General features: G+C 35.0%; 2 protein-coding genes across 5 annotated transcripts in view; one reads left to right on the forward strand and one right to left on the reverse strand.

Moving 5' to 3' along the window:
* Positions 1-18: 18 nt before the first annotated feature.
* SLA2 (Src like adaptor 2) lies at positions 19-8,685 on the forward strand. The gene is made up of 8 exons (XM_026697683.2): positions 19-381; positions 1,172-1,316; positions 3,019-3,115; positions 3,774-3,860; positions 4,026-4,129; positions 4,441-4,590; positions 5,466-5,595; positions 6,755-8,685. Exons 2-8 carry the CDS (start codon positions 1,220-1,222, stop codon positions 6,903-6,905), a joined length of 816 nt encoding a protein of 271 aa, XP_026553468.1. The 5' UTR covers positions 19-381; positions 1,172-1,219; the 3' UTR covers positions 6,906-8,685.
* The window catches only part of PHF20 (PHD finger protein 20), a 40,847-nt gene continuing 22,740 nt past the window's right edge, over positions 8,351-26,457 (reverse strand). For 3 of the 4 annotated variants that reach the window (XM_026697682.2, XM_026697680.2, XM_087929203.1), the window contains 10 exons: positions 24,268-24,435; positions 23,831-24,106; positions 21,471-21,569; positions 20,285-20,449; positions 16,716-16,891; positions 15,361-15,496; positions 14,242-14,437; positions 12,788-13,187; positions 11,722-11,893; positions 8,351-9,952 (listed from right to left, as the gene is read on the reverse strand). In XM_026697682.2, the coding sequence (XP_026553467.1) occupies positions 9,810-9,952; positions 11,722-11,893; positions 12,788-13,187; positions 14,242-14,437; positions 15,361-15,496; positions 16,716-16,891; positions 20,285-20,449; positions 21,471-21,569; positions 23,831-24,106; positions 24,268-24,435 (1,931 nt within the window). In that variant the 3' untranslated portion in view covers positions 8,351-9,809. The remainder of the gene's footprint in view (positions 9,953-11,721; positions 11,894-12,787; positions 13,188-14,241; positions 14,438-15,360; positions 15,497-16,715; positions 16,892-20,284; positions 20,450-21,470; positions 21,570-23,830; positions 24,107-24,267; positions 24,436-26,457) is intronic. The other variant, XM_026697681.2, reaches the window with a different exon arrangement.

Consider the following 26,457-nt stretch of genomic DNA (forward strand, 5'->3'; position numbering starts at 1 on the left):
AACACTTCTTAATAACATGCACTCAAAGCTATAAAAAGCTATTCTAATGTGCCGTGTATCATGCTTGGGTTTACTTGGCATGAAGAAGGATCAAGATAACAATTGTTGTGAAATTAATTTGGCCCTGTATACTGCATGACAACGGTTGCCTGAAAGACTGCAGCAAAAGATCCAAACCAATAGAAAAATAGTTTGCAGGCAACTCAGTGACATTTGTATTCTGAGAAATTTCCACTGAAGAAAAAGGCTGGGGTTTCTCTGGAGCACCATATGAATTGTGTTTTGGTTAGAACTGGTGATTGTCATCGATTTCCAGAGCTGCTACATTGAAAGAATTCCCTGCATCACCTATTGGAAGACTTGGCTATGATATAATGACAGGTGAGTGCAACCATTTTGAGTTAAACAAAAATATGAGATATTGTACTCTTAACTACAGTACTTTTTAAATGGAGAAAGTTAAAAATAACTGCATTATCATACAAAAACTCACGGACTGGTATAGCTTCTTATTGTGTAGTAAAATGTAAAGATGATTGCTAGGAGTAGCGCAATGGAAGCCAGAGAAGTAGGATGAAGAAGAAGAGCATAAAATCTCATACTTTTATTCCAGAAAGAGCCATCAACTTTTAACAAACTCCAATAGAAAAAGATGCTTTCAGCACTGGAGATGTTTCTGAACTTATTCATAGGATTATGCTAGTAGCAGATAAATGAAAAAAATTTTTTTACTACCATAACATGAACATTTCAGTATCAGTTATTAAATTCATGCCTTCCACGTTACAGGGCAAGAAGCTTTTTTAAAAAGGCAAATTCTTAGGAAAAAAGGCTTTGAGATGGAAGCCATCTTAATTATGCCCTAAATTCAGGACAACTTTTTAATTACATTACTGATGTAAGACCGATAACTATTCCTGAACAATATTCATCCATCCACGCTGGAGAATTGGCCATCTTACTCTCTCTCCCCCTGCTGTCAGAGGTTACTGTTTCTTGTTTGTGGTATGGTTTAATACTTTCAACGCTAATAAAACATCTACCTTAGAAGAAACTCGAAAATGGCAGCTGATTAATTGTAATGGCATTTGGTTTCTCCTGCATTTTCCTAACAGTTTTCAAGAACAATAATGTGAATTTTGTATGTTTCTTTTCTGCCTTTTGTTGATAGGCATCTCTGAGTGGTATTCTGGAAGATTGCTGTTAGCAACAAATTGTGATGGGAAGCTTGCCCAGTAAGAGGAAACAGATTGCTAACCAGACAAGCCCACAACTGAACACAAGGCACAGTCAGAGCTATAGCATAAACCTGCCAGGTAGGGATCATGCTGTGCTACCATCTGAGTCTTAAAACAACAATCCATACAAATACCCACAGATTTTGTGCCTATACCAGACTACAGTCATAGTCTCCCAGTTTCTAGTCTACTGACTTAAGCAGTACACCAACATGTCTGTCTACAACAGCAAAGGAGAGATTTAATCTTTATCTCCTTAGTCGATGCTTCATCATATTGATTTTGCAGGACAGAGAAAAAAGAAACAGGGAAATATTTATAGGCTTCTGGACACCTAATTTTTATATGCAATGATTTATTTTCATACATAACAAGTCATGTGATTTATTACCTGAAAGATTACAGTCACACGATATGCATACAAATATACATACATATTGTTTGTGAAATTGTATGTCGTGTACTATGATCTGGTTCTGTGTGCACTTGGAAATGGAAGTCTTTAGCACTTCCATGGTTATCTAGCAGCTTTTATTAATTTTGGTTGAGAAATTCTAAATCCTTGATTGAACATGAAACTCATGAACATAGCAACTATAACGATTTAGTCTGCCCCACAATGTGGCAGTGAGGAACAATGTGGGACAGATTATCCCACTACCAGATGGATTTGCAGTTGGCCAATTTGGATTCTTTGATGGGTCTATATCCACATGGAAGAAGGTATCTCAGGTTTCTGTCCTGACCTAAGGACTCTTCAACATCTTTATAAAAGAGGAAATAGGAGGAATGTTCTTAAATTTGCAGATGACACAAAACTGGCGGGGGAGGAAATTGCTAACAATCCAGAAAACAAGTTCAAGAGTCAAATGGAGTACAACCAAATGTGAGAAATGGAAGATTGTACAGTTAGCTAGGAAAAACTAGATACGTGAGTACGAGACTTGCCTAGAGACTTGGTAGTAAGAAGAAGAAGAAGAACCTGGTAGATCACAGACTAAACATGAGCCACTAAGACTGCAGGTTTTCGCTTCATCACGGAGGTATAGTGTCAAGATCACAGGAAGTTTCTAATTAATCTTTGTACTTTACAAGAGAGACTGTTTGGTTTAGCAGGAAAAAAAAATGGCAGTGGTAGTGACTTTTAAAAACAAGAGGCAGTTCTAGTATCATTGTTAGAGAATTAAATGATAAAATAAGTAGCAAAAATATTAATTACTGTAGTTATAGCCATTAGGATGAGTACTCATAATCAGTTGTGGTAAAATAGATGCAAAAAACAGGTAACTAGTTTTAAAAGATTTTAACTAGCAGGTAAACAGCTGAAAATGAAAAGTTGAAGTAGACAAGATGAAGTGAAGACAACAAGGGAATTCCATCCGTAGCGCCTGACTATAGAGAGTGCTGTCTGGCATTCTCACTTGAGTGCTTCAGCCTGGTGGGGCGGGCACTAAGGGAAATATCTTAATCCGAGTATGTTTGTATAAAAAATATGGCTTTGTAGAATCCTGGATTAGAATTATGTAGTGCTGTAATGAAATGTTCTGTTGACCACAAATGAACAGGAAACTATTTGGTGTTGTAATAAAATGGTTCAATTTTGTTGGGAACTATCTTCTATCAACATCAGTTTCTACATTCTAGTCTAGAGGAAGCTGTGAGATAATCTTAAAATGAGACATTATAGTATGTCAAGCACTTTGCAAGAATACTTCAAATATTGAGAGATTAAAATCACGGATTAATCTGGTTGGTGTTTATTTTTTCTTTTAATCTGCAGATGCCAGTTTCCCCATGATTGTTGCAGTCAGTGATTTTCCTTCTAGAGACACAGAACCAGTACTAAGGATGGGGGAACAGCTGTGTTTGTTATCTGAGTGAGTATTAACAGACAAGGGACAAAACACCTGAGGTATGCGTCAAGCAGAGCAGTTAATATTAATGCTAGTCATCAAGAGGGAGATCCCCACTGTGGGGAAATCCAATTTTGAAAACATCCATGGTCAAACCTTAGTTTTTAGTATTAGCTGTCCAAATTAGTTTATTAGCTGCTGATTCTCCATTTTTCCTTTTTACATGTTACAATATTGCATTTATGTTTAATGTTACTGTTATTTAAAATTTAAAATAGCATACACAAAATATGTAAATTAATAAAAAATAATGGAGCTGCTGGCCTAAATTATTTGAGGTCTCCTCTGAGTAGTTAGAAGGGCTAATTCAGCCTTTCTCAACTTGATCTTCATTTTCATTAATATGATAATTCCCAAAATTTCCAGTTGCCATGTAGCTGGTCAGCCTGGGGATTGTAAACCTAACACACCTAGAAGGTTAAATTACCCTCCCTCCTTTATGCTTAGTCTGGATTCTTTGGGTGCCAATCTAGTCTCAAGAAAGGGATAATTGTGGAACATTTTTCTGTTGACAAAGCTTGCTCCTTGATCAGAATTTTAGAAAGAAAATGGAACTTTTTCAAGAAGTACAGCAGAGTTTTCCTTGAGATCATGGCTTTAAGTTACATTTCTTCTCCCACAGAGACAGTGAATGGTGTCAAGTCAAGTCAGTAGCAACTGGCAAAGAATGCTGTGTACCTAGCAACAACATAGCTAAAATTTCACATAGGTAAGCATTGTGGTTTTTCTCTATCTGAAGTAACATCACAGAATATTGCGGGGGGGATGTTTCCTGTGTTCCAAGAGATCCTCAACCCTCAAGGAAAGTAGTTTCCCCCTTAATTTACACGTATTTTACATAGGTAACTGACCCCTGCAGTATTTTTGACTTCAGGTGGCTCTATGATGGCATTGATCGAGCCAAAGCTGAGCAGTTGTTGCTGTTGCCTGCAAACCAGGAAGGTTCTTTCATCATAAGAAAGAGACAAGCAAAGAAAGGTATGGATTCTAGACAATGTCCAAAGGAATTTCCCAGTTCTATTCGTGTGAGGAAATATAAGGTACATCAAGTGTGTGAGCTTTGCATGGTCTACCATGGATTTGAATTTAATAATTAAGGTTTCTTCTTCAACTAAGACAATGCAAGTTTTAAGGATACTAGCACAACTCTAAACATCAGAGAAAAAATCTCATTGCTTTCAAGAGTATTTAATGAAATACATACATTTATTTAATCTGTTAGCAGTAGGATTGGGTGGACTTGTTTTCTGTCTAAATATGTTACAGATTGTTTTATTCTGATAAAACAGGTTGCTACTCTTTATCAATCAGATGTACAAATCACGAATCCTGGAATTGTATAAAACACTACCGCATTAACTGTTTGGAAAACAGCTGGCTTTATATCTCCCCCAGCCTTACCTTCCCAAGCTTGCATGAACTGGTGGACTATTATTCTGGTAATTATTTTTTAATTAATTATAAAGAAAATTATATATTCTTTTCAGTTTCTGGTTTTGGCTCTCTCTGTATATGTGCATGTTAGAAAAAAAGAGGCAGAATTGCTTTACAGCATGTTAGGCCGCTAGGCAAATTTTTAAAAAACCTTTGGAGGTAAGGTGGAAATGGCCAAAGATCTGTTACAAAGATTCCACATTCCTGGCTTTTTCTCAGTGAAAAATAACTTTTGTACACCATACTCTTGATTCTGAGAGTACAATTTTCTAGAATTCTAATTGCCATTTATTTTATTATAATTTAAAATATGGAGTCTGGATAAAAAATGGTGACCATTTGGGAAAATCGGTATATTTATACCAACTTTTTAGAAACCTGTCAAAGGAGGGAATTTGGAAGTTCATGGTTGTTTTTCAGCTCTTCATGTGATCTCTTTAATAATTTGACCTTTGAGTAATATATTATTCAGTTCTACCATTTGTTATTTGTGTCCAGCCTGAGGCTCAGAATTATGGGCCATTTCTTGGCTATATTGTTAGTTGGTTAACTTTATTGGCTGTTGTATGTATTTCTTTTTGGAATGTTTTTGATTGTTGTATGGTTTTAGAATTTTAAGCCACCCAGTCATTTGGCTGAGATAGCTATAGAAATTTAATAAACAAGATTTGTAAGAATGTGGTGAAAAGTCTAGGTCTGTTATGCGATCATGCTGTAACAATTATTTTTAAAGTTGGATATTTTCACCAAGAAAATAAAATGCATTTTTACCAAAAAGCTGAAAAAGCAACATGACTCTCGCAGCTGGATTTTTTTTACTGAAATACAGTAGGTTGAGAAAACCCTATATATGAAAATCTATGTTTATTCTCTTTAATAGAAAGTAGTGATGGCTTATGTTGCCGTTTGAAGACACCATGCTTCATCCAAGGAGCTAGTTCCAGCTTGTTTCATAATCTTCCCAAACCTGTGGAAGTAAAGAAATCTTTCAATTGGCAACAGATTAAGAGGTTATTTTATATTTTATATTCAACCTATACTCGACCTTTATGAAGAACTCAATATGGCTGGCTGGACTGTTCAAATTTTGGTAACAAACTTATGTTTTGCAAAATCATATTTGCACAATTTAGTTTCCCCAGCCCATGGAAGAAAACATACCTTAAGTTTTATGAAAAACTGACAGGTGTTACATAGGCAAATAATCTGAAACTCGAAATTGCTAGTTCTGGACTACTTAGTGTCCAATGGTCTTCAAGTGTGCATTGCAATAATCCAGACAAGTACCAAGACATGAGTACAGGCAGCCCTTGGGAAATGAGATCATTTATCAAAGTTAAGACCATTCAGTGGCAGTGCCACTGATCATTCACCCTTATGATAGACCATGGGAATACGGTGGTGCCTCCCTTCCTGCCCCCAGCAGGACCTGGAGGGCTCAGGACTGCTTCCCATGCTTCCTGGAAGCAGCTGTCATTTTCAGATCCCAATTCCTTAATGACCTTGATTTACCTCAGCAAGGGCATCATTTTATGTTCTAGCACTCCTTCAGTTATTCCCAGGACTTGTGCAACTGGCAAATTGAAAAACTATGATTGACTCAATCTCTCAAGGAGTTTCTGCAGCTGAAGGTGACTTTGAGGTCTCCTGAGTTCTAATTCAACCATTTAACCAGTACTCTACACCAGGGCTCCCCAACCCCCCACCCCCCAGTAGATCAGCACTGGTCTGCAGCATGTCAGCAACTAGTCTGCGCAAACAAGTGAAACCCCATCCGCAGGATGCAGGCAGCACGTGAAACGATGCCCCTTCTGGTCCATGGAAAACCCCTCTCAGCAGAACCGGTCCCTGGTGGCCAAAAGGGTTGGGGGCCACCACTCTACATTGGTTCTATTATCATTTTAAAAACAATCCATGAGACTAGTTGTTTCTTTGAAACTCCAGAATCCTTAGCTGTAACAAACATAAACCACTGCAGCAAGGAAGTATTGCATTTGTTGCTACAAGGAAAAAATCCATGCCATTAGCAAAAGCAAACTTTCTGGTGTACTGAAGCCAAATATGCTGATAGTTGTTTGCCTGCATTACTAGAAAAAAATAAAATAAAATAATAAAAAAAACCCAGCCGTTTTTTTAACATGCTGCTCAGAAATGTTTTCTTCTGCCTAGCTCGGACTTGTTGTCAGAAGAACGGCTAACAGAAGACTCACCCATCAGTCTTGGCTTGCGCGAAGCAGTTACTACTTACCTGTTTATGACCGATGACCTGTCATTACAGGGCACACCAAACAGAAAAGGAAGGCAAACCAAAGATACATAAAGGAAATATTGGAAGTATTTCTGGAATATCAAGCTTGAACACAAGATTTGTTGAATTTGTGGTATTTTTATCAAGTTGATTCAAAGTGGTTATCCATAAATCAGTGTTATCATAGTTATACTTTTCATCTTTTTCTGTATGTGTGTCTGTGTAAGTTTATTTATGTATTTTCCCTACAGGTTTTGCACTTGGTAATTCATAATTGATTAGTAATGGAAAAACTGAAGTATTCACAATAAACCAAATAATTGTTTCACCAGGCTGTAATGGAGCATTGGAACATTTATGTCAACAGTTCAGGAAACAAAGGAAAGCAAGGAAAGATGTTTTCTCTGGTCTGAGAGGAAGAATGATAGGAATGGAGCCACCAAAAGTAGAATGGAAATGCAAGTGGTTCTATATATAGTGTCCACAAATGGCATATAAAAGGCACACAAAAACCTATGGCAGCTTCTGGCCGTACTCATAAGCTGCATGGTTTGCTTAATAAAGTCATAATACATTGGTTTCATGTTAAAACTAAACAAAGCACACAAGTTCACCACCTTGAATTATTTATAAAAATAATAAAGGAGGAATACAAATAAAAAAATTAAAAATAAATTATAGTGGAGTCATTGAGATGCCTGAGCTTGGTTGTTTGCTTGCAAATGTTTCATAATCTGATTAGAATTGACCTTAGTTGGGTAATGAAATGTTTACAAGCAAGCAACCAAGTTCAGAGAGCGCCAAGAAATCTGTATTTCAATCCTGAGTTACATATATTCTCATATTGTAACTACATTATAGCCTGAACAATCAGGAAACCAATCCAAAGCCCACAAAAATAGAGTAGTTATTTTTAGCATTCAACTTGTTTGGCTCTCAGTTTCATACAAAGCAGACTTCGGGAATATGGAAGCGCTGATCTCTCAGATGTTGTTAAATGATAATTCAGTGTCCCTAAGCACTGGCTATGCTAATTAGAATTTCTACCAGTTACAATATGTAACAAGTCGAAAGTTACATATGTTTAAGCCAGGCTCTAGTTTTAGGATTATCTTCAATGTTAAAGGGATATAGCTGGAAATATAAGTTATTCAAGCCTTAACAAAAAGCTCTTACTTGTTTACAGATAAACAATAGAGAAGTATTTTTTTCAGCGATATCTTGTTATCTAGAAAACTCCCCATGTTATTGTGAGACAACTGGATGTCTTTTAACAATCACAAACTTTATTCCAATTTATTACAGCAAAATAATTTTATCTGCTGTACAGCTGCTATACTAATAATCTATAAGAGCCAAATAATTGGAGACCAATAATTCCCTGAAATTAGTCTTGGCATAAAGTCTCTGTCAGGCTGCAAAAAAAGTAGACTTTTTGAATGAGATAAGATGGTCAGAAAAATGTTACTTCTATGACAAACACTAGATAACTGAAACCTACATAATTCTGCAGCATATAAACATTACGGATTTTTATTCATAATTACCAATTTGTACACTAAACAGGTCTTCAACACACAAATGTGCTTTAATTTAAACTTTGGTGGTGTCAAAAACAACTCCAATATCAAGGTAGGAAAAATCCAACATTCAGAACATCCAATGCAAAAATACCCTATTCTGTCCACCTCAAAGTAATTTCTTGTCCCAGATGTTATCTAACAAAAAGGAAGTAGTGATGGAAATATGATCTGCAGGCAAATGATATTCTTAAACATATAAAATAGTTACAATACACCAACGTTTGAAAAGCTACTATATAACGTAGCTTTAATGTAAGCAGCATTTCTTCACTTTGATCTCACAAATAATGCTAGTAAGGAAACTAAAAATAAAAAGTACAAAAAGGGGGTTCAAAAACATTGTTTAACATAATGTCCCATTGCCTTTGGGAACAGTACCTCATGCATAGACCTCGAGACTCTTTGTTATACACAAATATAAAATTAACTGATTCCCAAAACCACACTTTACAAGTATCTACAATGAAAACATTTATAATATTGAACAGGATTATGTTTCAAACTATAACCGGAATGGCAATTATTAACAGTAGGGAAGAAAACAATACCATGACCATCACTGGCCATGGCTAGATCGGAATCTGTAATACACCCTTCCTTGTGTAGACACTTTTATACCCTGCATTCAGGATATGTCATCAGTACATGGGAGGCACAGCACGGCCAGCTTTAGAAATTCAAGAATGCACAGAAGCTCAACATAAATGGGTGTCCCAGTACCATGAGAATCATGCTACAATGTCATGATAAATATGGAAAATGATAATTTACTAGGAAAAGAAGTGCAACCAAATTGGGACCTTCTACTACATCTATTTAAAATAGTAGATTAGTTTCAGATCATATATGCAATCCTCTTGTAACAGTTTACTTATAAAATTAGACATTCATACTTGCTAGGCTTGAAAATAATATCTTCTATTGATTAAATACTGTAGTTATGCATAAACTATTAGGATAAAGTATGAGTCTTTCTGACACATTAAGTCACTTAAATAAACTAGGCAGAATGTTATCTACAGCCTTGGATCACTAATTATTTTTTGGCTCTTAAAACTTTTTTTCTCCAGTGGCACAATTTTGTCAGTGTATGTATGCAAAGAACATTAATGGTTATTTCAACTTGATACAAGGAATGAAAAAAATCCTTTGCCAACCTGCTCCTACATTTTGAAGACAAGAATAAATCCCTTTCCATAATGTTAAAAATGCCTAGCAAAGGCCAACTGAACAAAAGATAAGGGCAATCTCTTTTCTTTTATGAAGAGTAACCCTTGCCCCTAAATAATTCCCTGAAGTCAATTCTGCATCACATGCAACAAGCATGCTATTCCATTAAAATAGAGAGTGCTCATCATATGACAGGCTCCAGCCATCCAGCAGAAATTTAGTATCATGTTGAACAGCAAAGTGCTATTTGTTGTACTTTGCCCAAGTCTGTGAGAAGTTGTTTTATACAATGCTTCAGTTGAGGAAGTCTTGCTAATGGTTCTGGTGGCTCCAGCTCTCCAGTATAATCCAACCAACTCTCTAAAACTGTAAGAGAAGAGAAGGTATACAATAATCACAAAGGTCTAAGTTACTGATGGCTACATTTAAGTAGATTTGTATTAGCTATAAAGAGTTTCAGTAGGATAGTGTAATCTTTCCTTTAAAGGCATCATTTTTTTCAGATACTTTTAAATAAAATATATTAACTATCAAGCAATTTAAAATAGCACCCCAAATATAGACATAGAGTAGTGAATTGTTATTATGTGTGCCTAGATCAAAACTTTTGTTTGGAATGTTTTAATCTGAGCACAGAACAAATGAGGAGGGATTGGTCTATGCACAGTACTGGGATGGAAGAGGGAGCAAAGATATATGGTGGCTGAGTGGAGGGTGTTGACAGAACAAGGAAAGTTCTGTCAACATAAGTACACGTATATAAAATACCCATAAAAAACTACTATAAAATCCAAGTCAGGTCACTGCCACATATCTTTGTGGTGTATCTGAGACACTGTAGTCTTTTAAGATAGCAATCTTGAAATCAGGGAACTGATGCTGTCTGACTTAAGAATGAAGCTATTTGGGTGGCTTTGGGCCAATTACTTTATTTCAGACTTAGAAAAAGGCAAACCACATCTGAAAATATAAGCTTCAGTTACAGATAGTCTTCAATCACCACAATTGAACTCAAATTTTCTGTTGCTAAATGAGGCAGTTGTTAATTTTGCCCCATTTTACAGCTTTTCATGCCAGTTAGGTAAATCAGTCCAATTGTTAAGTGAATCTGACTTCCCCACTGACTTTTCTAGTCAGAAGGTCGCAAAGGGTGATGATGCCATTATCCCAGGACGCTGCAACCATCATAAACATGAGTCAGTTGCCAAAGTCTGAATTTTGATCACATGACCATGGGGATGCTGCAACACTGGTACCTGTGAAAAATGGTCATGTCACTTTTTTCAGTGCTGTTGTAATTTTGAACAGTCACTAAGTGAAAGGTTGTAAGTTGAGAACTACCTGTAATGATTTCAGCAGTTCTGCAATCTGTGAATAGTTCCTATTAAACTTAAGGCTTACATTTTCTTTGAAGCGCTACACATTTGATTTATATCATCATAATAAAGTGAACAACTGTATTTCAGAGAAGTTTAGTTGCTATTAAACATAAGCAACTTTCTTTCTTCAGTACCTATCAACAATTTTACTGTATTTGGCAGCTTAGGCAATTTGCCTTTTCTGCTGTTACCCCCACTTGATGGAACACCTCCCTCCCACATACAGAGGCTGGCCTAATCTGTTTTAGTTTTCAGGCAGTCCTGTTTATCAGCAAGCCTCAGGACTGGCAAAACAGTGGGGCGGTTCCTGGCTAATTAACAACTCCTTTTTGCTTTATCTCCTTTTTATATCAGCAATATTAATTCACTTGATTGTTAGAAGGCTGGCTATATAAATATGATGAATGAGTATGCCTCTTTTAGTTACAAAAGCTAGAAAGCTATTTCGGTATGGAAAACTGCAGTTAAATTTAAGGGAATATTATACATGATAGAAGTCTACCTTGCATCAGGCCTGCGTGCTAATAGTTTCATCCAACCTATTGTAATATTTGAAAGACATCCTGTGATATGTAATGAGTAACTTTAAAATTTCAGTTTTGAAGACACAAAAAACTAATAATGAACTCTGGATAGATATACACAAGTGAAAAACCTAGATTAAACAGATTTAATGTAAGAAATAGAACACAAGAAAAAACAATTGAACAGACCTTAACTAAACTGTTAAAATTTGTAGCAGAAAAAAACCATTACCATCTAGTTCCTTTTCAATTGAATCCATTCTGTGGGTAACTTCATCTTGCAAGGACTCAATGTGGGTTAAAAGATTAAGCTGCCACTGCAGCTGGGAATTCATAATTCCATCCTTGTCTTTTTCAAGCAATTTCACTTCAGCATCTTCTTCTGATGTGATTTTTTCTCTTACCTAAAAAAATGTGTAAGTTAACATTCCCTATAAACTGAGAACAATTTTAAAGAAAAACAGTTCAAGAAATTATATATAGGGAGCTGTTGTGGCACAGTGGTTAGAATGCAGGCTAACTCTGCCCACATCTAGGGATTTGATCCTGGCTGGCTCAGGGTTGACTCATCCTTCCAAGATTGGCAAAATGAGGACCCAGATTGTTGGGCCAATATGCTGACTCTGTAAAACTGCGCAGAGAGGGCTTTAAAGCCCTGTGCAGCAGTATATAAGTTTAAGTGGTATTGCTATATATGTTTAATTCCTAATATTTTGGTTCAAAAGATTGAATGATAATGGCTGTCTGAATGAAGTACAAATTAATATTGTAAGTTATAAACATGTATAGTACATACACATGCAATCTTGTATTTAGTGTAGACACAAACACCACAGACATCCTCTGATAATCAGCAAGTATGTTGCAAAGAATAGCTAGTTACCTACTGTGTATTTTATTGTTTGTATTTGTGATTGAAGTTGTTTTTGTTTGTTGCCTGGAATCACGCATTGAGATGTGTGGGTTATACAGTACAAATAGAATAAATGAATGATGGAATAAATTAACATATGTATGTTATGCTAATTCTTTAGCTTCCCTAACAATGAATTTATAAAGTTCAGTTCCTGTAAAACTGATAGAAAGGATTTTTTCTTGCATCATTTTATTTGACTTGCTAGGGCTGATTAGCAATATATTTTTCATTTTCACTCCTCCCCCGGCTCTCTCCCTCCTCTCGCTCCACAATATTCCTTAGCTACATGAACCCAACTAATGTAATCATCACTACAATAGCATAGGAATTCCAACTTTCCATCTGTAATGTTAAAAACAATAAAGAGTTCAGTAAAACATACCTTAGAGTAGTTATGTTTTGATTCATTTTCCACCTTGCATATTTCTCTATCTAGTTCCCATCCTAATCTCTCCACTACGGCATCGTCTCCATTTTCTCTTATCCTATTAACATCATCATCAATGTCCGAATTTCTGGTTTCTACAACAAGTCTCTGTTCTATAGCAGGATAGTAAGCCCGAGGTTTTTGGTAACAATGCTCACTAGTGATATAAGATTCCTCTACAAAGGTATTAGTAGGAGGTTTCTCAACTGTTCCATTAAAAGTTCTATAACTTGTGGTCTCTTCTTTGCAACTGTTTTCTTCAATGTGAACGAGTCTAGCGGTATGAGATTTTTCTTCTATTCTGACATTCTTCCAAGGCTGACACCAAAGTTTCAAGTCAGGATGCTCCTTGCTTCTGTTAAGAAGATCAATACATGGAAATTAACACTGAAAATCTTTAATAGAACTCAGCTTATACCTTTTATCTTTTAAACTCATCTGAAAATAGCTGGAAACTAGCCAACGTGAATCTTCTATCAGATTTCAGAGAAGTCAGGATAGTGTTAGCGCTTGACATGTGCATTTTAGAGATCTCTTACTATTTATCAGCCCCATTATCTTAAACTGAATAAGCAAAATAAGTAAAAACATCATCTGACATAAATGGACCTATCTGAATTTAATGTTAACACTTAAAAACATAGATCATCAGTTGATATGATATGTTCACTAAAAGAAGATTCTTAAAAATCATACAGTAAGTATTTAGAACACTGTAAAATGGAAGACAAATCTTCATAATGGCTTCAAAGAATGTGTGATGTACAAGTTCAAGCATGTGTTCAAGTTATTTCCAAATTATGTGCCATATAATATTTCTCAAAGGCTCCTATAAATGGTAAGAAGAAAAGCTACCCCATGAATTATTATTTCAAACAATCTTTTAATGATTAGTGACTCCTACCTCAGTTATTTCTCATAAATATAATCATATACAAATGCTGCAAATCAAGTTTCGTTTGGCAGTGGTAAAGAGGAGCAGTAGATGGGGGGAGTAGACATATTAAAATGCAGGGGACCTTACTAGCTTGCTATTTCTTATCAGTATTATTTGGTATCTTATAAAAACAAATTATTAACCATTTAAAGTTTGATTTATCAGAATCAATTGCTATGATTCCACTCACAGCCTGAAACTAGCTTCTTCCAACTAGTTTGGGTTTGGGTGTATATGGTGTATTTTTCTACTGATAGAAAAACAAAAGGTGTCCACAAGTTGGACCATAAGAGGGGAAGTGCTGTAAAAATAGCTTAATATTATCCTGGACTAACTGATGTGCATGCAATATCTATATGTTAGGTTATAGCTTTATGAAATTCAATTGTATTTAATTCTTTGAATTGTATCATTATAATTTAAGCAAATACATCCATTATAATTTAAGCAAATACATCCAAATATAGCTTACTGCAAAATGCTCATCTTCAACTGAAGTCCGTGTAGCACTTCTATCACTTTTTGTACATCGCCAAGAAGCTGGTGTGTAGCTACGATTTTCTTAGCATTTTGATGGGAATAGTTTTCTCCCAAAAAGGCTAAACCATGCATGTGGCCATTGCATAACCATTCCTTTTCATACCAATACTTCAAACTGGATCGCTTGCCTAAAGCAACAACAGGGAAGTAAATTAAAAATAAAAGTAAGTATATGCTCATTATTAGCCATATTGTAATCTGACCATATGTTCACTTTTAAAATAAACAGCAAAAGCTTGCCTATTGATTTGACATATAAATTTAACCTCCAAATCTGAAACTTTCAATAATAACAAAAGCTACAATAAGCTAATTTTAATTATAATCTTTTTAATAAATTAATAAAAAATAGTAAAATTGTGAATTTAAAACTATTTTAATTAAAGAAAGCACAATAATATCAATTGCATTATTCCCTCTCACTCAGATCTTGATTCCTAATTCTGTCATCTCTTAAGAGACCCAAAGGTACTTTTAATCAAGTTTCAGACACAAACAGGAAAACATTAGGAATAATATACAAATCCTTTAAAATAGAGGGTTTTTTATTTTTCTATATAATGTTGCATAAAAATTTGTGAAGGCTTTTGAATTTTCAATATTTTTGCATACGAGTCCAAAACTATAAAGAGAAACTAATTACATCAATGAGTAAAAAAATTACACTTATTTACTGAAAAAAATGTATGGAGAACAGATCACATTTTAGATAACTGTTATGCAGAAATATTAAACATTCAACAAGGATAAGCCTATGTTGGTGGTAGCAGTTTCCTCCTTGCTAGGACTATAGTGGGAGACTCAAGCAGCTGGATAAATTCAATTTTTACTAATTAAACAAGATAAATTCATGCTTTCAATTCAAAGAAAAATATTAATAGTATGTAAATTTCACTAATTATTAAATATATTACCAGTGTAGCATATTCCCCATATTGCCTATTATGGTAAGTTAAACAATTTGCTATCAAATACTTGAAAAATTAAGGTATGCTGATAAATTATCAAAAAGCAGTGCAATAATACATAAAATAATATAATTGTTACATACTATTAGACGACTGTGCAACCTTAGAAATCTTTGTACCTGGAGGATCTTGACAAACATAACACGTATATTTCTCAGGTACATTTTCTTCTAGTAAACCCATACAAACTCCATGCTGCCAACAGAGACATTCTTCACACTGTTAAATATTAGAGAAAATTAGATCAAACAGGTGAGCACAATTTGCTGTTTTGTAAGCTAAACAAGAGATTTAGACTATTTCAAACTCTCTCTGTAACATCGGGGCGAGTCAAGATAAGGTCATTCTGTTTTTTTTCTTGACCATGCTCCATCTTATTGTTAACATTTCTGAAGCAACAACAAACAGATACATTTAGGTTATAGATAGTAAAGCCTGACTGCTTCTTCAACTCGGGAAAATCTGAATTGGAGAACAAATTTAAGGCTTGTAAATCATTACTGTTTTAAAATTATGATAATTTTGATTATTTCTTCAGCTTGCTGGGTAACAAGTTCTTGTCTTTTTTTGTAGGAAAGTAGTACAATCATTATTCATAAATGAAAACATAAGAAACGCAGGGGGACAGAAATAATACAAAGAACTTTTTAAGCATTTGTCTATATTTACTAAAGTAAATACCTAGAACAAGTAAAACAACAATAAGTTGAGAAAAACTGTCAGCTCTTCAGAGAGTAGGAATCCAAAAGTATGAAGGCCAAAACTATTTTTATTAGAAGTTACACTACAAGAGTCTTCCAAGTCTGGATGCATTTTCCCCTTGTTTCCCTTTATCTTTTTGAGAACTTGAAAGGATCCTGCCTAGAACAATTCCGACAGATTCCTTTATCTCACCACTGCTTTAGTACAGGTGGTCCTTGATTTACAACAGTCCATTTGACCAGTCAAAGTTATAATGGCACTGAAAAAAAAACCACTTATGACCATTTTTCACATGACTGTTGCAGCATCGCTATGGTCAAAGGATCAAAGTTCAGACACTTGGCAACTGGCTTAGTTGTGATAGATGCAGTGTCCTGGGATCATGTGATCACCTTTTGCCACTTTCTGACAAACCAAGTCAATAGGCAAGCCAGATCCACATAGCAACGATGTTGCTAACTTAACTACTGCAGTGATTCACTTAACAACTGGGCAAACAATTCATTTAACAACTGTCTCACTTAGCAAGAAAAAAATTGGGCTCAATTGGAGTCATGACAGCTTTTTTCTCTTGTCTCTCAAGGTCATTCTGTTTGGCCATTGCAAAACCATACTTATCAAGAAGTCTTCCCAATTAGTTATCCAGGACAGAGTTGAAATAATCTTATGATTCCTGTTTGCATTTCTTTGGGGACTGGCAATTTCTCTTGTTATACTCTCATCTTCTACATTGTACCTGAATCATAAAGTCATTTTCTTCCTCTACTTCACAAATGCAGCGAACGATTTCAAAGTCATTATCATCATCTTCAACATCTTCATCAGGATTGGTTGTTACATCAATATCTCTACTGCAGTCATCATCACTCCAAAACAAACTTTCTGTAGATGATTCACTCAGCGTATCATCCTCTGTGTGCAAACATTGAATTTGAATGAATCCAACAGATTGTGGATGGTTTATAAATTATTGCCTGCTACTCAATAGGTATTAGCAATATTTTCATACATTTTGATTTGCATACATGTGGAGAGCTGATGAATTGATAATTAACAACAGAAAGACATTGGTGCAACACAATCACAGATAAAGAACTATTCATTTCAGCAAAGGAATCCAATATAGACATTTATTTATTTATTTATTTATTTATTTATTTGATGGATTTATATGGCTATTCCTCTCACATATGTGATTCTGAATGGCTAACAGTATAAAAATAATTAAAACATATACAAAAATGTAAAATCCACAGCATAGATACTATACTTGATCTTAGCTAAAAGCCTGATAAAAGAGCTCTCCACACCCAGCCAACAATTATCAATCTAATTGTCAGGAGCCATTATATTCCAGAGGTGGATAGGCCCCATGATAGAAAAGGGTCTCCTGGGCCTGCCAGTTGACAACTGGTGACAGACAGTCTCTAAATAACTTGGCCTTAAGCCGTAAAGGAGTGGCTATCGACAGTTTGAATTAGCAACAGCATTTAGATTTATACACTACTCCCTAGTGCTTTACAGGACTCTGAGCAGTTTACAAATGTCAGCATATTGTCCCCAACAATCTAGATCCTCATTTTACTAACCTTGGAAGGGTGGAAGGCTGAATCAACCTTGAGCTGGTAGTCAGGATCAAACTCCTGACTGTGGACAGAGTTAACCTGCAAAACTGCATTCTAACCACTGCACTGCCACGGCTGCTTGAACCCAGCAGCACACTGGCAGCTGATGCAGTTTGCAATGCAGTTGTCACAGGTCCCTAAAAATAGACACTGCTAGCTGCCTGCAATTCTGCACCAGCTACAGCTTCCAAATTATCTTCAAGGCCAGCCCTAAGTACAGGACATTGCAGCAATCCAATCTAGAGGTCACTAGGTCATAGTCATGTTTGGAAGAGACAAATATTAGGAGAAACCCTACTTTTACTGAGTAGTTTTACACAAGAGTGTAAACTGCTTCATAAAGTAGTTTTGTTACATTAGATATTTTACCATTTTACAAAAGGTATTTACATTAGGTAAAACCTGAATCTGCTGACATTATCATGGTACATTTTAATCAGAGTCCCATTAATCCACATGCACCGCAGTAGATTTAGGGATCTTATGCAGACCTTAGCCCATGTATTTCATTAATAGAAATTAGAGCTCATAACTAGATTGGAATACAAAGATAGCACGGGAGAGAAAAATGTTCAGCTTATTCCAGTGCTTTTTTGTATAAAATGAGTTTAGCTAAAACAAAGTACCAGCTGCTTTGGGGGTATAATATGGGTTTATTCTCAGTACAATGAACTCCTAGCTCTCAAAAGTTTACCAGTTCCTTTGAAAACAAATGGCTGAATCAGGATGTCAGGGAGGTGTATAGGTGACATCTTCCAGAATGTGATAAGTTGTAGATTTTAGAAAGAGCCGGCATAGTCATACTCTATACTCAGTATCAAGGATGCAGTTATAGAGGCAATCAACAGTATTAAGTATCTGGGGGTACAAATAACTAACATCATAAACTGGTCTCTCCACACGTCATCCTTAGTGAAGTGTGCAAATAGCATCTGTACTTCCTGCATTGGATGAGGAGAGCACATCTTTCTCCTTCTATCCTGGCCACTTTTTACAGAGGCACCATTGAGTGTGTTTTAACAAACTGCATCACTGTTTGGTTTGGTGGCAGCATTGTCTCAGATAAAAAGTCCATACAGAGAGCGGTATGGACAGGAGAGAAGGTTATAGGAAGCTCGCTTCCTGTTATTCAGGATATTGCTTGTAAATGCCATGTGCTTGGAGTTCAAAGCATTGTTAGAGACCCCACAAACCCACTTGCTCTCCTCTGGGAGGAGGTTTGAAAGTTTTTCTACCAGATTCTGTAACAGCTTTGTTCCCTATGCCATCTGTCTGGCAAACTCACAAGATTTGTTTTTCTCACCATTTACATGTATACATCTGGAGTAAGACTGTGTTGTCTCTGTGTCATATAATGTATATGGGTATATACATACTTTTGTATTTATTTAAATTTTTTGGTCATGTTTATGTTGTATATATTGGAGGTGGTGACCCTTTGAGAGCTGTATGCAACGAAATGTCATTTTAATGTATGCCAATTAATGTACATTCAAAATAATAATAAAGTTATTCTAAGCCTAAGTCTTTCATCCCATTTCAATGGTACATCCCTTGCTCTCAGGGGATATATCATATTTGGAGGATATTATTTTATGAAGGATGTACTCTTGTAGGAGGACTCAACTCCCTTTTTTTGTACTAGTATTTCTCTTAGGGAGCATACAGGGTTTTTGATTACAGGTTATTGACTCATTGAAATTATATGAGGTGAGTTTGTGTTGGGGGTACAAAGTGGCGATACACCTGCCAGGTGTGAAGGCATGGACCATCTAAATTAACTGCTGGGAAAAAACAGTAGTCATGATCCAGGCTGGCTCCAGTAATGTTGAGAAATATAGCTAGGAGGTGCTGGGTGTCAAATTTAGGCTACTAGGTACCAAACTAAAGTCTATGACTGTCAACAAAATGTTCTTACAATGCTCCCTGTGTAAATTAGGCAGGCAGAGCTTAATGTTTATGTCATGAAAACTCAGTTTACGTTGGGTTAAAGGCATCAGCCCTCCAAACATGAACTGCAAGAGAACAATGGTGGCAAGGGCATGTCTCCATCTCCTGTTTGTGAACAGCAAAAAAAAAAAAAGAAGCATCAATTAGCCATTGTAAGAAACAACTTGTTGGGCTATGATGGATGTTAGCCTGAGACAGCAGGGCTATTCTTACATTCTTAAGTTTTGCAAGCAATGCCTCTTGCTGAATAATAGAATCTAAATTTGCAGTCTGAATTTGTAGAGATGTTTGGTCAGAAAGATTTAAAATTGCTTCTAAAATGAGGTGAAGGGCCAAGAAGTATAAACTTTTTGAAACTAAAGGACCAACTATGCTGCCCAAACTCACTTTCAAATCCTGAAAATATTACCACCAAAATTTGGTCCTGGAAATGCCATGTCATGTTACATATCTTTTTCCTTAAGTGCAGACTTCAAGTTTAAGAAATTTGCATATATCCCTGATTTAGATAATTCAAAATTACAAAAAAGAATAAAAACTACAAAAAAGGTACATCTTTGTTAGATATCTGAGATATATTAATCTGCAATTCAAATGTCATAATTTAAAAGCTATCAATACTCAATCATAAACAGCAAGCCTGTGAAAATAATTCCCAATTATCCTTAATATTCAGAATATTTATTTATTTTTAGTTAAAACATCAGAGAAAATGCAAAAGCAGTCTTACCATTGATTTTTAATTTCTGTTTATGATGCCCAGAATCAGAGCTGTGTATTTGCGTACTCAAATGCATACAAGATCGATTTGTTGAATTATATCTTGTTGTAATGGCAGACCTTGGAGGAGAAAGATCTTGGGAAAAGTCAACATTTTCTTCACTCCCTGAATGTTCTGGAAAGTTTAATTAAGTGTTATTATTCAGAACTGAATATTACAGAAAATGAATGCACACAAACTCTAATATTATGATTTATTGATTTAAACAATACGTTTTATTTATTAAATTTATATGCTGCCCATCTTGCCTAGAGTAAAAGTAACCATTTTATAACCAAATAAAAGTAACAAGATAGAATATTAAAATAAATATTAACATTAAATTTTACTTAAAATTAAGAAACATGGCAAGGAAGGAAACAAGATGCACATGACAGAGAAGTGGAGTTTTATCTCAGTCCATTAACCACATAATACATGATCCACATACTGCCAGAAACAGCATAAAATAGGCAGGCTATATTAGTGCAGGGGTGTCAAACTCACGTCGTCACGGCAGTGTTATGTGACGTATCAAGATTCTCCCTCTTCACGAAAGTGGGCATGGGCGTGGCCAGCACATGATGCACCCGGCCTGTGGGCCAGGAGTTTAACAGTCCTGATTTAATGTTTCATAGTTATATCTCTAATGAGCAGGTGATGACTATTGTAAATAACTGTATTTAAAAGCTTTATACTTGTCCACATTTTTGTTCTACTTTCAGTATTATTAATAATAATCTCCTTCAGTTACCACAGGTATGAAGATGGATCATAATAACTATGCCTAATCTTCCCAGAGGTATCCCACTTGAACCCATTTGAGAGGTAGAGTGGAAATTATGCTTTCAAAATCAAAAACACATGAAGGCTGTTAATTGCCCACTCCTGCATTAAGAGGCAAGCTCCTCTCACAGAAGAAAAATCTGACCACCAGGTAAACCAGGAGACATCTTTTGATTATTTTCCATAATTGTTTCTGTGGCTCACAAGAAGTTTTTTTGATGGAAAGACAACTCATGTAGGCATGTCTATTAGGTTTCAACATGTTAGGTTTTAGATATATTCTCTCTCAAATGATACAAATTGCTTAAGAAAATTAAAAGGCATTCCCCCATAGCAATTTTCCATAAAAATTTTACCATTAAAATATTACCTGTTTTTATTTTCTTTTTTCTCTTTTTCTTTTTCTTTGATTTTGATCTTCCAAAGTTTCTGGGTTTCCTTTCTTTGTTTTTATCTTTTTCTTTAGCAGCTTTAAATAAATAGATACATTATTATATCTTATCCTTTATAGTTTAGAACAGAGGTCCCCAACCTATGGGCCATGGCCTATTTGCAACTGGGCCCCAAAGGTTCTCTCTTGTGTGAGTGAAGGTGCACATGTGCCAGCCCAGTTTCCTTCCTCCTTCCCAGCCAAGCTGCCTGCTCCCCATGCTCCAAAAGTGGAGCAGTGAGAGCAGAGGCTGAATGGGACAAGCACATCCCGCTCAGCTTCGATGACTTACTGTGGCTGGCTGCGCAGGACACCCTGAAGGAGCAGAAGACCGTGCCCCCAAAGTATTTTCTTTTCCATGCCAAAAGCTTTTGCAAATGAAAAGCTTTGGGAAGTGATCTTGCACTGCTTTGCAAAAGCTTTTGGCATGAAAGAAAAAACCAAGAGTTAAATTGAAGTTGCTGCAAGATGCTAGAGAAAGAGGAGGATTTGGCCTACCCGACTAGGAATTATAGAGCTGCAATTTTAACCTGGGTGAAAGATTGGATAAACCATAGAAATAAAAGAATATTAACATTAAATAAATTGTATTATTTATTAAATTATTATTCAATAAATTGAATAATAACATTAAAATAATTGTAAAATAAAGGTTACAATTTGCAGTCGGGATGCATACCTTCCTCTGGTAGCATAATTTAAAGGGCTATAACTATGTACAAACACATAAAGTTAGACAGACTCTCTTAAATACATGGAATAAAATAAAAGGACAAATGTGTGTAGAAACACCTATTTGACTATCAATTTTGGAAGCATTGATGCACCCACATTTATTGAGACAAGGAAAAATCATCTCCTACGAAGATATACTAAATGACAAAGGGGAATTACAATCTAGACAAGATTTGAAGAATCAAGGAATTGGTGTGGAATGGTGGGCCTATTTGCAACTCCAATCGAAATATTTAAAGGACAAGGAAGAGTGGGGAATTAGTAGAACTAAGACAAAATTAGATGACATTTTATTAGAACCGAGGAGATGATGATAAAAAAATCTATCAAAATTTGTATAAATTATTTTATAGATGGCACGTACCTCCATCAAGATTGGCAATAATGTATTCAAAACTTTTCCCCACATGCTGGAAATGTAATAAAGGAAAAGGAACTTACTATCATCATTTGTGGTGAAGTTGCAAAGAGGTCCAAAAATATTGGCAAAAATTACATAAGTAGCTAGAAGAAATATGTGAGATGAAAATAGAACATAGACTGGAGTTCTTTCTGTTCGGGATTAATATGAGGAAATATGACAAGGAAAACATATATTTAATAATCCATATAATTACTGCAGCAAGATTAGCGTACGGACAGAAATGAAAAAATAAAGATACTCCAAATGAATTTGAAATACTTAGGAAAATTATGATGCGTGCAGAAATGGATAAACTAACAAAGGAATTAAAAAATGAGGATTTGGATTTTTATAAAATATGGGGCAAATTTTATGGTTGGCTAGAGAAGAGGAAGATTCAAGAGAATAAGGAATAATTATATGCATATTTAATGTATGTGGAATGAAATTGTGTATTATTATTATTGGACTTAGCAAAGTGATGACAAAGATCGATGTTAGGAAAACTGTACCAAGTTCAACATTTTTAATGTATTTTTATTTATGTTTGTGTTTGTTTGTTTAATAAAGAAAAACCTTTTATTAAAAAAAAAAGCTGTTGGCATGGACAAGCCTGAAGGAGTCAAGACCACGCTCCAAAAGCTTCTCGAGTGGAGCTGCGCATGCACATGCTGGCCTGCCGCTCACACAGCCTGGTTCTCTTCCCCCGCCCCCCACCCCAGGCAGGCTGACAAGCTGCAAAGGTTGGGGACCACTGGTTTAGAAGCATTAGGTATACTTTAGATATGATGAAAGTGAACTCTGATTAACATGCTGTTCAAATGTAATGTTTATTCACTATTTCAACATTATTTGCCCTCTTTTTATGTCTTACTGTTTTCCCAAACTGACTTCCTCTATTCAACTCTCTAAATTTACACTCATTTTCAGAATTTACAACTATATCTATAAAGCCAATAAAGATCAAACGATTTCAAAAATAAACAGTTATCATCCTCATTTCATATATGTTAATATTTCTGCATAATTAACATTAATCATTGTTTAAGTACTAACATTGAAGAAAAGCAGGAAAAACTTTAAAAATGCTGGCTTTTAAGCCAACCCAAGAGATCTGATTCTAAGTAATTAAATGTATTTTTAAAGAAAAAATACCACTTACATAAGCAACCAGATGTGGTCCGCCTTCTGTTACAACCTTCCTGGCTAGCCTTTTCAGAAGCCAAAGAACCTCTTGTTTGAATATTTCTTGTTGCAGGATTTTGTTGTGGTTCTGGTGATTTCTCAATCCCATGGAAATACTTCATATGATAATGCAACAGTTTAGCTTTTCGAAAGCATTTGGAACAGTCTAAAAACTTGCATCGAAATTTAGGTTCGTGTTCAATTGCAGCTTTGGAAGCAGTAAAACCACCAATTCTCTTAGAAGAACTGCTTACTATAAAAACAACATATATTAATAGTTTTAAAATCCTATATTTAATTATAAGATGCAAAAATATTAAAATCATACAGGGTAAGAAACTGGCATTACACCACTTTAGCCCCATCAAAATTCAAGGTGCACTTTCTCCTCAAAGACCACCCCCTCAAATTAACCTGTAACAGATGTGACAGAAGTCTCTTGCAAATGGGGTGTGGAGGAAGACTCAGCTTTGTTCTCTTCCTTTAATCTGCTATCATTTACTGAGGCCTGAGATAATTCTGAAGGTGCCGCAGACTCTTCAGTAATCCTTTGGTCAGATTTAGCACAAGCCTCCAAGAGATCTAAAAGATAAAACAGGAGAATAAGATTAATCTATAGAGGATTACACAATATTATAGAAAGAATTTTTGAGCAACTATAAAAAAGTAACTTAATTGCAAGCTTGCGCTTAGTGTGCAATTTTAAAATTAGAATCTCAGAAGTAGAGTTGTTTCAAACTAAGAAACAATAAAATCCAAGCTAGCATGAAGAGAATTTTTATCCTCCAAGTACTTTAATTTCAAAAAGTTTTCCTCAAACTTTTTTTTGTGTAAATTTTATTTGAGTTTTCACAAAGATAAAAAAAAATACAAATAAAACATCTTTTTTGAAAGCAGCATAATCCCGGGTTACATTCCTTCGTACAGACACAAATTCAGGTTCATGCTCATTTTTATATACTATTCCATATCTTATTACTATTTTACATTTTCTGCATAGCTTCTCCCCTCTTTTAATTTTCTCAATTTTATTTTAATTATCTCATCTCAATTCAAATCATTGTATTTTATTTTTTGTCTGTCCTGTTTCAATTATCTATTATCTTTTCTCATTAAACAAAATTTCTCCTGTAGTTACTGATTGGAGTATGACGCCTTTATATCTTTTCCCTAAAGTTGTAACATTCAATATAATACATAACTTCCATTCGGATTCTGCTTGATACATTCTTAAAATACACACTGTATTCTTAAAAAAAATAAAAAAATTATAAATGTATATAATTAAAACAACATTCCATTCCAATTCAATTCTATCATTAATATTAATATTCATTAAAGTCTTAACATCTTTAACATTACTTTTCAATTAAATATCATACTTCTATGGGAACAATTATAAGCTTTCCATAGTAAATTCCCCAACCCCCTGACTTATATTTTATAAAACATTAACTAATTAAAATGTTCCCGTTCCTTCCTAATTCAATTTTCTCATTTATTTTTTTCACTTATTTTATTCACAAACATTTCACTAAATTACACTATTTTATCCCTCATTTTAATCATACGTTGTTTTCAATTTTCTAAAGTTATTTCTATTACTAATACAATCTTATGTACCTTTACAGAATCCCCTTTTCAGTTAGATTTTCACCCATTATCTCTAAATAGGTCCTGTTTCTCTATATCTTGTTCCAGTCTTTGTAACTTCTTTTCCTTTCCTTCTTCCCTCTCTTCCCTTTTTACCCCCTTGTCTCTCTACCTCTATTTCTCTCTTCTGTGTTCCCCTTTTCTGTTGCTTTCCAGTATTATACTTATTTTTCGAATTATTTTTCTTTTTTGGGTTGTTTTTTTAAGTCTTAAATTCTCCATTCTCTCCCCCCCCTTTCCTTTTTCTTCCCGACATAAAATTGCTTGTTCATTAAAGATGGCTTCTTCTTTGTCCCAGTCTTCTTGTTTTGCATCTTTTCTGGTTGTTTCTCATAGTTCCAAATTTCCATTTCTAAGAATTGAAAAACGAAGCCAAAAGAACCCTTCCCTTCTTGTGCATCTTCTTTGTACTTTTAAAATTCCATTTTCAATTCATCCAGAAGTGGTGCCATTGTATAAATTTTTAAACAACCACCCGATTGATTTTAGTCATTCAAATATAATAACCAAGAATCCAAAGATCACCAAATAATCCAAATACACGCAAGCTGTTTCTTTTTTGTTCTTTTTTTCCACTTTCTCTTCCTGGGGTTACTATTTAGTTGCAAAGTTTCAGTTAAAATGTATCTTTTAGAAGTCTTGTTGAAGTTTTACTGTAGATTCTTTTTAATTCCAGGCAGTCTCCTCCCTCTTCCAGATCCTGCCCTTATTCTTTTTCTCTCCCTTCCTGCTTATGAAAAAGAAAAATTTTAATGTCCAGAAATCTTTATTATCCCTTTGGCATTTGTTTTATTTTCAGCTTAATTGCCTATTGATGTCAAAGCGGATTTTTCCGATTTCTTATTTAAGTCTCTTAGTTGTCAGTATAGGGAAGGAGAGAGAAGAAAAAAAAAGCCAAACCTTTCCCTTTTCACTTTCCTTCGCTGCTTCCGACTCTTCTTTGGGAGCGAT

This window comes from Pseudonaja textilis, chromosome 3 (genome assembly GCF_049901715.1).
Source record: "Pseudonaja textilis isolate UNSWEBS1 chromosome 3, rPseTex1.2, whole genome shotgun sequence".
Lineage (NCBI taxonomy): Eukaryota > Metazoa > Chordata > Lepidosauria > Squamata > Elapidae > Pseudonaja > Pseudonaja textilis.